Source organism: Oncorhynchus kisutch, unplaced genomic scaffold (genome assembly GCF_002021735.2).
Source record: "Oncorhynchus kisutch isolate 150728-3 unplaced genomic scaffold, Okis_V2 Okis01b-Okis20b_hom, whole genome shotgun sequence".
NCBI classification, from domain to species: domain Eukaryota; kingdom Metazoa; phylum Chordata; class Actinopteri; order Salmoniformes; family Salmonidae; genus Oncorhynchus; species Oncorhynchus kisutch.
Window position 1 is genome coordinate 291,656 of NW_022261978.1, and position 13,575 is coordinate 305,230.

Genomic DNA, 13,575 nt, shown 5'->3' on the forward strand with positions numbered 1-13,575 from the left:
TAACCAGGGTGTAGTGATGTAGTATATTAATGTCACTAGGTGTGGAGGTGTAACCAGGGTGTAGTGATGTAGTATATTAATGTCACTAGGTGTGGAGGTGTAACCAGGGTGTAGTGATGTAGTATATTAATGTCACTAGGTGTGGAGGTGTAACCAGGGTGTAGTGATGTAGTATATTAATGTCACTAGGTGTGGAGGTGTAACCAGGGTGTAGTGATGTAGTATATTAATGTCACTAGGTGTGGAGGTGTAACCAGGGTGTAGTGATGTAGTATATTAATGTCACTAGGTGTGGAGGTGTAACCAGGGTGTAGTGATGTAGTATATTAATGTCACCAGGTGTGGAGGTGTAACCAGGGTTGTAGTGATGTAGTATATTAATGTCACTAGGTGTGGAGGTGTAACCAGGGTGTAGTGATGTAGTATATTAATGTCACTAGGTGTGGAGGTGTAACCAGGGTGTAGTGATGTAGTATATTAATGTCACTAGGTGTGGAGGTGTAACCAGGGTGTAGTGATGTAGTATATTAATGTCACTAGGTGTGGAGGTGTAACCAGGGTGTAGTGATGTAGTATATTAATGTCACTAGGTGTGGAGGTGTAACCAGGGTGTAGTGATGTAGTATATTAATGTCACTAGGTGTGGAGGTGTAACCAGGGTGTAGTATATTAATGTCACTAGGTGTGGAGGTGTAACCAGGGTGTAGTGATGTAGTATATTAATGTCACTAGGTGTGGAGGTGTAACCAGGGTGTAGTGATGTAGTATATTAATGTCACTAGGTGTGGAGGTGTAACCAGGGTGTAGTGATGTAGTATATTAATGTCACTAGGTGTGGAGGTGTAACCAGGGTGTAGTGCTGCTGGAGCTTTAATTAATAAAATACTTTGTGATCTTTACTCACCTGTCTGTCAACTGCTGTGTCCCTTTATGTCAGAGTTGGGATTTGGAGGCCTTCTTTCTGTTTATACGTGAATGAATAAAGAATCAAGTTATTAAATCAAAATGATAACGTGAAGTGAAAGTCTTAGATTCTCACCTGAACCACATGATTCCAGAGAGATGGAGTATGAGAATCTGTGATTCCTACAGCTGAACACTTCTACACTTCACATAACTGAGGTCTGTTTCCCTAAAGGTTCAACAACAAGGTGGAGGATATGAATACATGTTATTATATAGCGCATCTAGAAATGAAATAGCACCATTCTCAGGTTTCACACCAGACCATCTATAGGACCATGATGCTTTTATGACTGTATGACCTCTGGGATATGTGTAAATGCAGGATAGATCCACTGTTGACCCCTTCACGGTAAAGATACTCTGAGTAGTGTAAGTCACACTCCAGCCATCCTGACCCAGTATCACCGAAACACAATCGCTCAAAATAAGGACATTAAATTAAGCACAAACCTGTTGGCTCATACTGACAGAGTTTGTCCACACTTGTTTACCGTAGTTGCAGAGTTGAGTGAGAATAGCAACCTCAGACAAGCATCCCTCTGATCCCTCTGACTCAGTTAGTTTCACAGCTGCTGAGAGAGTTATAGAAACCACTAGTGCATCTGTGAAGAACAGCTCCTAAATATGAACAATGCATGCCAGAAAAACATTGAGGAACAACTTTCCTTTATTAAAAATGTCTATAGATTGAATTGCAAAGCATAGGAGAAAAATGGTTACTGACATATTATGAATGAGGCCAAACCTGTCACAGAACAGAGAAAGACCAACACACTTCCTGCTGTTCTCAAGGCCGTTGTTGCATCTCCCTCCCTGCAGTCTTAGAAACATGAAGATACACAACTAAAACATACTTTATAACTGGTAAATAACTAATCCTGATACTTCAATTGAAAAAAACACTTATTATAACAGATGTGAGCACTGTAAGAGACGTGTTTCTCTGTTGTTGTTTTAAACCTGTTTTATTCTCAGGACCAGGACTATAACACTGAGTATTGGGATCCAGGCCAACAACATATCCTGGTCTCTATTCTCAGGACCAGGACTATAACACTGAGTATTGGGATCCAGGCCAACAACATATCCTGGTCTCTATTCTCAGGACCATGACTATAACACTGAGTATTGGGGCCCAGGACAACAACATATCCTGGTCTCTATTCTCAGGACCAGGACTATAACAACGAGTATTGGGGCCCAGGCCAACAACATATCCTGGTCTCTATTCTCAGGACCATGACTATAACACTGAGTATTGGGGCCCAGGACAACAACATATCCTGGTCTCTATTCTCAGGACCAGGACTATGACACTGAGTATTGGGGCCCAGGACAACAACATATCCTGGTCTCTATTCTCAGGACCAGGACTATAACACTGAGTATTGGGGCCCAGGACAACGACATATCCTGTTCTCTATTCTCAGGACTATAACACTGAGTATTGGGGCCCAGGCCAACAACATATCCTGGTCTCTATTCTCAGGACCAAGACTATAACTAGTCTTTCTTTTAAACAGTCTTTAAAGACATGACCTTGTATGATCTGAGTCTTGAATGTGAACCAGTACTCAGCTGAGTCTCTCTCTCTCAGGTCTGTGATTCTCAGGGTGCAGTTACTCACTCTGTCCCCATAGTACTCCACACAATCATCATTCTGAGGTTTCACACCAGACCATCTATAGAACCATGATGTCTCTGTGACTGTATGACCTCTGGGATATGTGTAAGAGCAGGACAGATCCACTGTTGACCTCTTCAAGGTACAAATACTCTGAGGGGTGTAAGTCACATTCAAACAGCTCAGACCATGAACACCTGAAACTAAATGTATCTGATCAATTCCTCAAATGGTAATGAGACTATTTTCAAGTGTTTTAGATGTATAGGACTGGTTAATTTAAAATGAATAAAATATATAGACACACACAGTGCATTCAGAAAGTATTCAGAACCCTTGACTTTTTCATTTTGTTACGTTAGTCTTATTCTAAAACGAATTCCAAAATTATAATTCTAAAACAGTATAACAACATACCATCAGCCATTTTCTACCTTTTCTATTATACTGTATAGTTCCTACTAGTGTTACTATCCAAGAGTGCACCGATTTGTCTGTTTTCCCCACATGTTCTACTATTGGTCCACAGGCCTTAATGATTGATACTTAAGATGATTATTATAGGTGAGTTCAGACTCACACAATGTAGGAGTGAGAAAATCCTCATGGTATTTTACAGCACAGGAGTGACTGTCTGTAGAGTAACACCCGACCACTAGAGTATTACAGGAGTATTGTTGGGAAGTAGGGTCATGGAGATGTTGTCCGTTGTTGTACCAGATGTAGGTGAGGTTGGGTTGTCAGTCAGAAGACAGGTGGTGCTACAGGTCAGTGTTCTCTTCTATTCCTCTGTGGAGGAAGACACCTTCACCTGCAGCTCTGAATGATTCTAATGAATTATTAGAATTAGATATTATATATTACCTGTGTCAGTCAGAGTTGTTCCAGGGAAGCTGTACCCCCATTCTGTGTTGTAAATCTGAACTTGTACTAAGCTGAATCACTTTCAGGTCTGTGATTCTCAGGGTGCAGTCTTTCTCTTTAGTCCAAAGGTACTCAGCACAACCTGCATACTCTGGACAGAGCTCAGGAATTTAGGCACCTCATTATATTTCTCTTGGATATACCAGTTTGGTTCTGAGACTACATGATAACTTGGATGTTGATATGTGCAGGGCAGTTCCACTGTTGACTCCTTCAAGGCACAGATACTCTGATGGATGTAAGTCACGTTGAAACAGTTCTGACCCAGAACACCTAAAACAGTAGGCGGCCCATTCATTTAGATTCTTCAATTATTATTATCAACAACAATTAAACAACAATTTCTAAGATTTTACTGAGTTACAGTTCTTACAAAAATATCTGTAAATTGTTATGAATGAATTAGGCCCTAATCCATGACTGCGAATACAGATATAACTCAGTTGGTCACAGACACTTTTTAAAAAGGTAGTCAGTATCTGGTGAGACCACCATTTGCCTCATGCAGTGCGACATCTCCTTCATGTAAAACAATGGATTTAATGTATTTTTGTATTGAATACGTGTCGTGGAAATTAACACCAGGGCCTCAAAGTAAAACTTAAATGAATAATTATTTATTATCAGGAAGCTGGAGGGGTTCCAACAAACCTAAAACACCAGAGTACGGTCTGGAGCTCTTTCGGGGCAGTCCCGTTAGTTCTCTTATATACTGTTTACACAGACAAGTTATATTTGCATGATTTACATTATTCATAATTAATTCATCATTGACGTTTGGTTCCTGCATGTGACTGGCACTGTCTCCTATCTTAACTTATAGAACATATTCTGCCAAAAGGTCTGAGGGGTCATGACCGTCTCCCCTCACATCTCTACCCAGCACCAACAGGAACCAATAATTGTATGAGACAAGATGTACAATTCAAGGCTCTTTCTTCAGACAACATTTCCCTCACACATTAATATGAACCTACAATTGTTGAAACATTATTCTACATTATTTAATGGACAATAGGAGTTAATGAAATAAGATACCGAACTCCTACTCCAAGACGCTTGATACATATGGATCCAGAGCTGCATATCATGCTACACATTTTACCTTGGTAATCAGACTTACCAAGGTAAAATGCGAATGGGAGATGGATGACTCTTTACAATATGGTTTCTATTGAAACTTCATTTAGAGATCTGAAACTGGTGCCGGAGGAGGGAGATAAAAAACAACATATTTGTGCATCCTGGTGTTTTTTCAGTGACCCTGAATGAGCAAAGCTCTTTCCACATAGACAGGAATAAGGTTTCTCTCCAGTGTGTATTCGCTGGTGTGCAGTCAGGGTGAAATCTAGAGCAAAACTCTTTCCACACTGATCACAGCTATAAGGCTTCTCTCCTGTGTGTATGCGCTGGTGTATAGTCAGGTTTCCTGATTGATTGAAGCTCTTCCCACACTGATCACAGCTATAAGGCTTCTCTCCTGTGTGTATGCGTTGGTGTGTAGTCAGCTTTACTGACTGATTGAAGCTCTTCCCACACTGATCACAGCTATAAGGCTTCTCTCCTGTGTGTATGCGTTGGTGTTTAGTCAGGTTTCCTGATTCATTGAAGCTCTTCCCACACTGATCACAGCTATAAGGCTTCTCTCCTGTGTGTATGCGTTGGTGTTTAGTCAGGTTTACTGACTGATTGAAGCTCTTCCCACACTGATCACAGCTATAAGGCTTCTCTCCTGTGTGTATGCGTTGGTGTTTAGTCAGGTGTCCTGATTGATTGAAGCTCTTCCCACACTGATCACAGCTATAAGGCTTCTGTCCTGTGTGTATGCATTGGTGTTTAGTCAGGTGTCCTGATTGATTGAAGCTCTTCCCACACTGATCACAGCTATAAGGCTTCTCTCCTGTGTGTATGCATTGGTGGTTAGTCAGGTGATCTGACGTCCTGAAACTCTTCTCACACTGATCACAGCTATAAGGCTTCTCTCCTGTGTGTATGCGTTGGTGTATAGTCAGGTGTACTAATTGATTGAAGCTCTTCCCACACTGATCACAGCTATAAGGCTTCTCTCCTGTGTGTATGCGTTGGTGTATAGTCAGGTGTACTAATTGATTGAAGCTCTTCCCACACTGATCACAGCTATAAGGCTTCTCTCCTGTGTGTATGCGTTGGTGTCTAGTCAGGGCTCCTGATTGATTGAATCTCTTCCCACACTGATCACAGCTATAAGGCGGTCCTGTGTGTTTTTGTGTAGTCTGGAATCCTGATTGTTTGAAGCATTTCTCACAATTAAAGCAGGGATAAGGCCTCTCCCCTGTATGAATTCTCTGGTGAGATTTTACAGTTTTAGATGCAGTGAAACTCTTCCCGCACCGAGAGCAGTGGAACGGTTTCTCTCCGGGGTGAATTTGCTCATGAATAGTCAAGTCTTGTTTAGCAAAACTCTTCCCACAGACAGAGCAGTGTTGAGGTTTCTTCCCTCTACCTCTATGCCGGTGTTTCGATCTGGAGAGACTCTTCTCTTTCTTGTCAGCATCATGATGTTGTTGAGGCTCCCCAGATGATAAGCCCCTCCCACTTAGAGAGCAACGATAAGGGATGTCCCCTGTGAAACAAAGGCATTGGATAGTTAGGTTTTGCAAATATGGGTCCATAAACAGATGGGTCCTTCCATGAAATTAAGGCCTTTTGGGTCCCTTTCATATTTTCCAGTAGAATATTGTGCATCAGCATTATATTTTAAATCTGTTATTAAATAATATGAATAAAGACTTGCTAAAGTGACAATTCTGAATTTGAAAAGTTCCATCAACCCTGTGTCACATCTAGAAAGATTTTAACCCAACTAATACAATAATGTCTCCAAGTTTTACCATCGTTGAGTAAAGTTACAAGTGCAGAATAATACGATTATTTTGAAGCCAATTAGTATAAGAGTTTGATTTAAATGTTGACATGCTTTGAATGAACAATTTCCCTAATAATCCTGTTTACATGGACACATCTAAATAAACGCTCACTGCACTCGGTCAAAAGAAGTTAGCTGGCGCTGCTTGTGTTAGCACATACACAGATTAAATACACCTCTATAACTCTGATTAAAGTGTTTACATGTCCTAATCATTCTAAAGAATTCTCAGAAAACCAGGTGTTTTTAAAGGCGTATGCTTACTTCGGTTATGACCTTACACCAATTAAGATCAGCAGAGTAAGATGTTTACATGACTAATGACACACTTAGCCTACTGCCATAATCAGTTTAATAGGAAATGATTAGTGTGCATGTAAAGCCCTAGTTATTTGGTTACTTTGACAGTCATTTCTGAACATTATTTATTTTATTTAATTTGTGATTAATTTACGTCTGTCCCTCATTTTAAGGTCAACCCATGTTGTAATATGGTGAAACTGTTCCTTACATTTTTGGGCAAAAGAAACATCAAACATCAAATAGTCAAATTATAGAGCCAAGGCAGGTAAGCTGGTTCTAGTCTTTTTATCAATTCTCTGGTGTTTTTTGTAGAAAACTGAGCAAGTGAACCATTTTACCCATAATTTGATATGGAGAATATTATTTTGTGAAGATGGCATTCAATTTTCACCACCGGTGGAACAAAACTAGCTTCCATTAGCCCTGTCATAAGCACATTTGTGGCTGATTTAAAGGACTATTCTACCAATGTAAACTAGTGGTTATGTTGTTTTCAGTTGTCCCCCTTTACTTTATTTAGCACATTGGCACTTACTACAGTATGTATTTTCATACAACCTCTTGGGAAAACATGTTTTTATGAAGTTGAACATGTGCTCTTCATGAAAGAATGTTAAAATGAGGTGAAATCAAACATTTGGGGGGAGCAAGTTACACTTCTCAAAATTAGGTGGAACGACCAGATATTTTCATCAATACATAATGAACCAATTCATTGTTACAGAAGCAAACTAATCTAATCCACATGGTTCTTACTTAATGAAATCATATCTCCATGTTCCTCTTCTAGTCTCTCAGTTCCACTCTGCCCCGGTGTTTTCCTGCAGTCGACCAGAACCAGCAGTAAAGTACGGAGAGGCGATTGACCTGGGGACTCCTGGAGGGTGGAGGGGGACTCCTGGAGGGTGGAGGGGGACAGGTTATCCTTTTGCTGTTCGACAAGACGTATTACAGCTGATCATTAAACCAAATATTGTATTAATTCAGTCTAAACCTCCGATTTGGGTGCATCCCTCAAATATCTCCTTTAATCTGAAATGTTCAATCGTTCACTGCAACCCACAAATATAAGAGCATTGGATTGGTGGAGGCATGGGCCAGTTTCCACCGTATTTCTTATACCAGTCATTTCCTATCGAACAGCGCAGAAGAGAAGAAACAAGAGGGATAACTGTGCCCAAAATCTGGCTTATTTGATCATATATACATTTTCGAAACGAGTAGGTTGTTAGGAGTGTATTGGTAAAAGTAGGCCACGTCACATCCAGGCAACTTTGAGAAAAAAAAACACTTTGTATGGAAGTAGTGCCTGGTCATCACTAGTTACCACAACCCACGCCCATTTATACAACTGGTCTTTTAAATGTAATTTTAACCCTAACCTTGCAAACACTAACTTTATGCATAACCCTAAATGAATAAAAATACGTTATAGGAGTTTGACTCTGTGGCTGTGTAACTAGTGGAAACACGCATATCTGCCCTCTCATTGCCTATAATGGTCCCACCTGATCTTGCATCTTCCTGATTGCCTTCCAGCTACAATTCAAATTCAAGTGTACCTTAAAATGTCCCTTACCCAAGCGAGGGAGAGTGGTGATGGGAGAGGCAACGTCCTTGGTGGAAATCTTGAAGTTTAACTTAAAAACAACCAACCTAAAGCTATTAATGAACCTAGTAAGCTAACGTGTCTAGCTAGCACTCCTGTCCGGTAGCTAGCTACAGTTACCCATAGTTTGGTCATTTATTCCAATACATTTCTGAATTGCACTCATCACTACGAAACTGAGCCTATTTTCCAAAGCTAAAATCAATAGATTGTTTTAGACAGCTCGATTCATATTCCTGAGATCATATCATCCCCGCAAGTGACCAAAGTTGTTCAATCGCTCCTTCAAGCTAAATCGAGGGCCAACTTTAGGGAATTAGACCTCCCTTATTAAGATGGTAATCAAACTGCATCCGGTTTCGACGGGGATACCACCAGGGAAAAACAACCTGTTTGGAACTGCAGCCATTTATTTTCTTTGTTAGAACGGTCACTTGAGTATCTGGTCAAATAATGGCTAATGTGTAAGAAATCAATGAAGGAATGTGAACATGTGCACACTGGGCGGAAGGAGAGAATTCGGTCATAGTCACAGAGTCTTAATTTTGCTGGACCCCAGGAAGAGTATCCATAATAGATTCAAATTCTACACTTGTAGGCTATTTAAAATATATAAATTAATAACTAGGCAAGTCAGTTTTGAACAAATTCTTATTTACAATGATTGACCATCAACAATGGGTCAACTGCCTTGTTCAGGAACAGAACGACATATGTTTATCTGGTCAGCTCGGTGATTCGGTTACTGACCCAACGCTCTAACCACTAGGCTACCTGCCGCTCCAAACAGAACACAGCAATGTAGAGGTTCAAATATGATGAAAACTAGGCCTAGACATTTTATACAACACAGCGGGCATATAATGTTAAAACCAGACTTACCCGATCCATTGTGGAAGCAATTGTTCGACCCGAGCTGTTCTCTTCAACAATTTCCTGTTGTCTTGTTCTTCTTTAAGGTTTTATGGCAGACTACACCTATTGCCGTATTGCCGCCACCTACTGTACGGCGAGTGAATGAATAATATACATTTCCATCCAAATGATTTCTATCGTCGGTAAAGAATTAATGTAATACGTCTCTCCATAATAGTGTCAAATCTAAATGCAGATTTTCCATTAGAAATCTACTGATGTCTTGCCAAAAATTCTTTACATTAATACCATTCAAAGATGCAAAACTGTTGCAAAAGGTACAATTTGAATGTATCTATTTTTAAATCTTCATTTAGTGGTTGGCAGGGTAATATTAATGAATAATTTTATAATAACCTTCCTTAATTGTGTTAGAAAGTACGTATGTATGAGACAACAGATATTATCAATAAAACGATTCCAATAAGGAATTACATAAGGTGTATAGATAGATACAAATTCCTGTTGATACAAGGCAAGTATCACTCTGTTGTTGAATGGACTAAAACAAAAACAAATCTTTACTACTATTGAGTCAACAGGGGTAATCGAAGGTAGGTTCTGAGGGTCTTAACATGTTCCTGAATAACGGGGCGGCAGGTAGCCTAGTGGTTAAAGCCTAGTAACTAGTAACCGGAAGGTTGCGAGATTGAGTCCCCGACCTGACAAGGTAGAAGTCTGTTGTTCTGCCCCTGAACAAAGCAGTTATTAATCCGCTGTCATTGTAAATAAGAATTTGTTCTTAACTGACTTGACTAGTTAAATAAAAAATAAAGCAACACCTGAGGAAATGGAGACTAACATAATTGTAAACTCTTTAGGCGTTATAGGGATCTTGTAAATTGATAAGAATGAGTCATAATGAAGTAAACTACTCTACATTTACAAGTTGTCTCACCAATAGGATATTATTTCTCAACCAATATTTTAAAAACAAAGATGAATTGTTATACAATATGTGCTGGTTATTACAAATATAATATATGTGTGGAGAGAAATGATGCTTCTAAATGAAGGATCATGACTAGAAAACCTGTTGATGAAAAGCAGAGTTTCACTTGAATTTTGTCAAAAGCAAACCAACATGAAGTTAAGGCATGAAGTTAAGGCCAAAAGTAGAAAAGGCATGATGAGGAATAAAGTTTCACATAGAAGTAGGTCTTCTTATGTAGTGTTTTATCAAATTGATCTTAAAAGTATTATTTAAGGTAGGATTGTCCAGAAAATTCAGCCCACCATACTCACGTGTTCAATGCAACAGTTTCCTAATGTGACGGGTACGGTTTCTCCACAGAAAGTTAAAAAACATCTGGTCTGTTGAAAGGGTTCTACATGGAACCCTAAAGAGTTCTACATGGAACCAAAGAGGTTCTACCTGCAACCAAAAAGGGTTCTTCAAAGGGTTCTCCTATGGGGACAGCCGAAACAACTCTTTAAGGTTTTCCCAAAGGGTGTAGTGTTGTTACTCCCACTCCTCTACAACACTTCAACCATCCAAATAAATTGTCATGGAGCATCACCATGGCGTTGATGATTTGTGAGACGTCATTGCAAAGACAATCCCCAAGAGTGACTTGTCATTTGGAGTTCCTGACATCATTTGTTTGACTTCTAACTATTAGAGAGGATGGCTGCATCTGAAATGTCACCTGACAGTATATAGGTAATAGGATGCCATTTCAGACACAGACTATGTGTAGGTCTGTTCTAGTCTGGTGGATGGATGGTGTAATAGATTGGTCCTGAAGGTCTGTTCTAGTCTGGTGGATGGATGGTGTAATAGATTGGTCCTGAAGGTCTGTTCTAGTCTGGTGGATGGATGGTGTAATAGATTGGTCCTGAAGGTCTGTTCTAGTCTGGTGGATGGATGGTGTAATAGATTGGTCCTGAAGGTCTATTCTAGTCTGGTGGATGGATGGTGTAATAGTTTGGTCCTGAAGGTCTATTCTAGTCTGGTGGATGGATGGTGTAATAGATTGGTCCTGAAGGTCTGTTCTAGTCTGGTGGATGGATGGTGTAATAGTTTGGTCCTGAAGGTCTATTCTAGTCTGGTGGATGGATGGTGTAATAGATTGGTCCTGAAGGTCTGTTCTAGTCTGGTGGATGGATGGTGTAATAGATTGGTCCTGAAGGTCTGTTCTAGTCTGGTGGATGGATGGTGTAATAGATTGGTCCTGAAGGTCTGTTCTAGTCTGGTGGATGGATGGTGTAATAGATTGGTCCTGAAGGTCTATTCTAGTCTGGTGGATGGATGGTGTAATAGATTGGTCCTGTAGGTCTATTCTAGTCTGGTGGATGGATGGTGTAATAGATTGGTCCTGAAGGTCTGTTCTAGTCTGGTGGATGGATGGTGTAATAGATTGGTCCTGAAGGTCTGTTCTAGTCTGGTGGATGGATGGTGTAATAGATTGGTCCTGAAGGTCTGTTCTAGTCTGGTGGATGGATGGTGTAATAGATTGGTCCTGAAGGTCTGTTCTAGTCTGGTGGATGGATGGTGTAATAGTTTGGTCCTGAAGGTCTGTTCTAGTCTGGTGGATGGATGGTGTAATAGTTTGGTCCTGAAGGTCTATTCTAGTCTGGTGGATGGATGGTGTAATAGTTTGGTCTATTAAAACCTCTTGAAGCTAGGGGGCACTATTTTTATTTTTGGAAAAATAACGTTCCCAAAGTAAACCGCCTATTTCTCAGGACCAGATGCTAGAATATGCATATAATTGACAGCTTAGGATAGAAAACACTCTAAAGTTTCCAAAACTGTAAAAATATTGTCTGTGAATATAACAGAACTGCAATTGCAGGCGAAATCCTGAGAAAAATCCAATCAGGAAGTGACTCTTATTTTGAAACCCCTGTCTTTCTATGCATCCCTATTGCCAATTGAAAGGGATATCAACCAGATTCCGTTTTCTGTGGCTTCCCTAAGGTGTCTACAGCCTTTAGACATAGTTTCAGGCCTTTATTTTGAAGAATGAGCGTAAACGTCCACATTGCTTAAGTGGTCAGTTGTTGGCTCTCAGTGTGATTTTTGCGCAAAACAGAGAGGTAGCCATTGTTCCTCCCGGTCCTAGGGAAAAGCCAACTGTCCCGGTTGATATATTATCGAATAGATATTTGAAAAACACCTTGAGGATTGATTATAAAAAACTTTGCCATGTTTCTGTCGATATTATGGATATAATTTGGAATTTTTGTCTAAATTGTCGTGACCGCTATATCCGGTGGATTCCTAGGCATAACGCATCAAACTAACAGAGGTATTTGGATATAAAAAATATCTTTATGGAACAAAAGGAACATTTGCTGTCTAACTGGGAGTCTCGTGAGTGAAAACATCCAAAGCTCATCAAAGGTAAATTATTAATTTGATTGCTTTTCTGATTTTCGTGACCAAGCTTCCTGATGCTAAGTGTACATAATGCTATGCTAGGCCATCGATAAACTTACACAAACGCTTGTATTGCTTTTGATGCAAAGCATAATTTCAAAATATGAGATGACAGGGTGATTAACAAAAGGCTAAGCTGTGTTTGTGCATGATTGTGTGTGTGTGTGTGTGTGTGTGTGTGTGTGTGTGTGTGTGTGTGTGTGTGTGTGTGCGCGTGTGTGTGTGCTAAGGTGCGAGGAAACATTGCAGGTGGTCAGTCCAGTTCAAGTGTTAAGCAGTCTGATGGCTTGTAGATAGAAACTGTCTCTGGCCCGTTGGTGTTAGACCTCATGCTCCGACAACTGCTGATCTGCTTAACATACAAGTCTTATGCATTCCTAACTGTCAAGCACATGAACCATTTATTTTATAATTTTTTCTGAGATGTTGTAATATCTGGACCTGCTCACCGGGTGGCAGCACTGGGGCGGTAGAATTTCACAGCATCACGCTGGACATCCTTATCCTCTTTCTGGGGTTGAGGCAGTTGAACAGTGGAATGCATAGGCACTTCCTGGTTATTGGACCAAGAGAAGTGGACGCTGGTGTAGTGACTGTCATCCTGCTCTCCTCTGTCTGCTCTGTGCTGCAGAGCCTGAGATGTTGTCATACATGGGACTACAGTCTCCCTGATGGAGAGACTGCAGCTAGGAATTCGGCATCATTGAACGCGAAGAACGACAACCGCCGAAACATCCATTCTATAACGAATGTCACTCTGAATAATCCCCTCTAACCCCAACCGAGAGAGAGAGAGAGAGAGAGAGAGAGAGAGAGAGAGAGAGAGAGAGAGAGAGAGAGAGAGAGACAGAGAGAGAGAGAGAGAGAGAGAGAGAGAGAGAGAGAGAGAGAGAGAGAGAGAGAGAGGATGAGAGAAGGACAATTCTTCAAAATAAATGAACTTT

At 40.4% G+C, this 13,575-nt stretch overlaps 1 protein-coding gene across 3 annotated transcripts; it reads right to left on the bottom strand.

Moving 5' to 3' along the window:
* Window positions 1–4,109: 4,109 nt before the first annotated feature.
* On the bottom strand, window positions 4,110–9,318 carry LOC116358903 (zinc finger protein 501-like). 3 transcript variants are annotated; one of them, XM_031811246.1, is made up of 3 exons: window positions 9,214–9,318; window positions 7,479–7,620; window positions 4,110–6,116 (listed from the first exon to the last, which is right to left on the bottom strand). In XM_031811246.1, the coding sequence occupies exons 1-3, from the start codon at window positions 9,220–9,222 to the stop codon at window positions 4,672–4,674; spliced, it is 1,596 nt and encodes a 531-aa protein (XP_031667106.1). In that variant the 5' UTR covers window positions 9,223–9,318; the 3' UTR covers window positions 4,110–4,671. The 3 variants fall into 3 exon arrangements, with proteins under 3 accessions (XP_031667106.1, XP_031667107.1, XP_031667108.1); XM_031811247.1 differs by having other exon boundaries at window positions 7,479–7,599; window positions 9,214–9,271; XM_031811248.1 differs by lacking the exon at window positions 9,214–9,318 and adding an exon at window positions 8,302–8,637.
* Between the last annotated feature and the right edge of the window lie 4,257 nt (window positions 9,319–13,575).